Source organism: Myotis brandtii, unplaced genomic scaffold (genome assembly GCF_000412655.1).
Source record: "Myotis brandtii unplaced genomic scaffold, ASM41265v1 scaffold601, whole genome shotgun sequence".
In the NCBI taxonomy this organism is placed as follows: Eukaryota; Metazoa; Chordata; class Mammalia; order Chiroptera; family Vespertilionidae; genus Myotis; species Myotis brandtii.
In genome coordinates this window covers 584,190-584,458 of record NW_005370276.1, presented here as the reverse complement: position 1 = coordinate 584,458, position 269 = coordinate 584,190, and the positions used below count along the sequence as shown (strand labels likewise).

Sequence of the window (269 nt, the reverse complement as noted above, 5' to 3'; positions counted from 1 at the left end):
TATTCTCGGGGGTCACGGGTGCGGGTGCTCGGAGGCCTGGTCTGGGCTGGGGCTGGGTTCGGGGTCCGGACTGGCATCCTCGGGGTCCTCGTCCCAGGGGAAGGTCGGCATCCCCCGCATCTGCTCGCGGTAGACGCGGTCGAAGGCTTCGCTCTGCGCCACCGTGAAGTGGTTCTTCCAGTCTCCGCAGACCCCTACGGGGAGGGGGGGGGGGGGGGGGGTGTCAGCATCCGGAGCTTTGCCCCGACATCCCAGCGCCCCCTTCCGCC

The 269-nt window shown here is 70.6% G+C and overlaps 1 protein-coding gene across 1 annotated transcript in view; it reads right to left on the bottom strand.

Annotated features, from left to right (window-relative positions):
* Positions 1-6: 6 nt before the first annotated feature.
* The window catches only part of SULT2B1 (sulfotransferase family, cytosolic, 2B, member 1), a 77,264-nt gene continuing 77,001 nt past the window's right edge, over positions 7-269 (bottom strand). Inside the window, exon 9 of the mRNA XM_014550421.1 lies at positions 7-194. Within this exon, the coding sequence (XP_014405907.1) occupies positions 13-194 (182 nt within the window). The 3' untranslated portion in view covers positions 7-12. The remainder of the gene's footprint in view (positions 195-269) is intronic.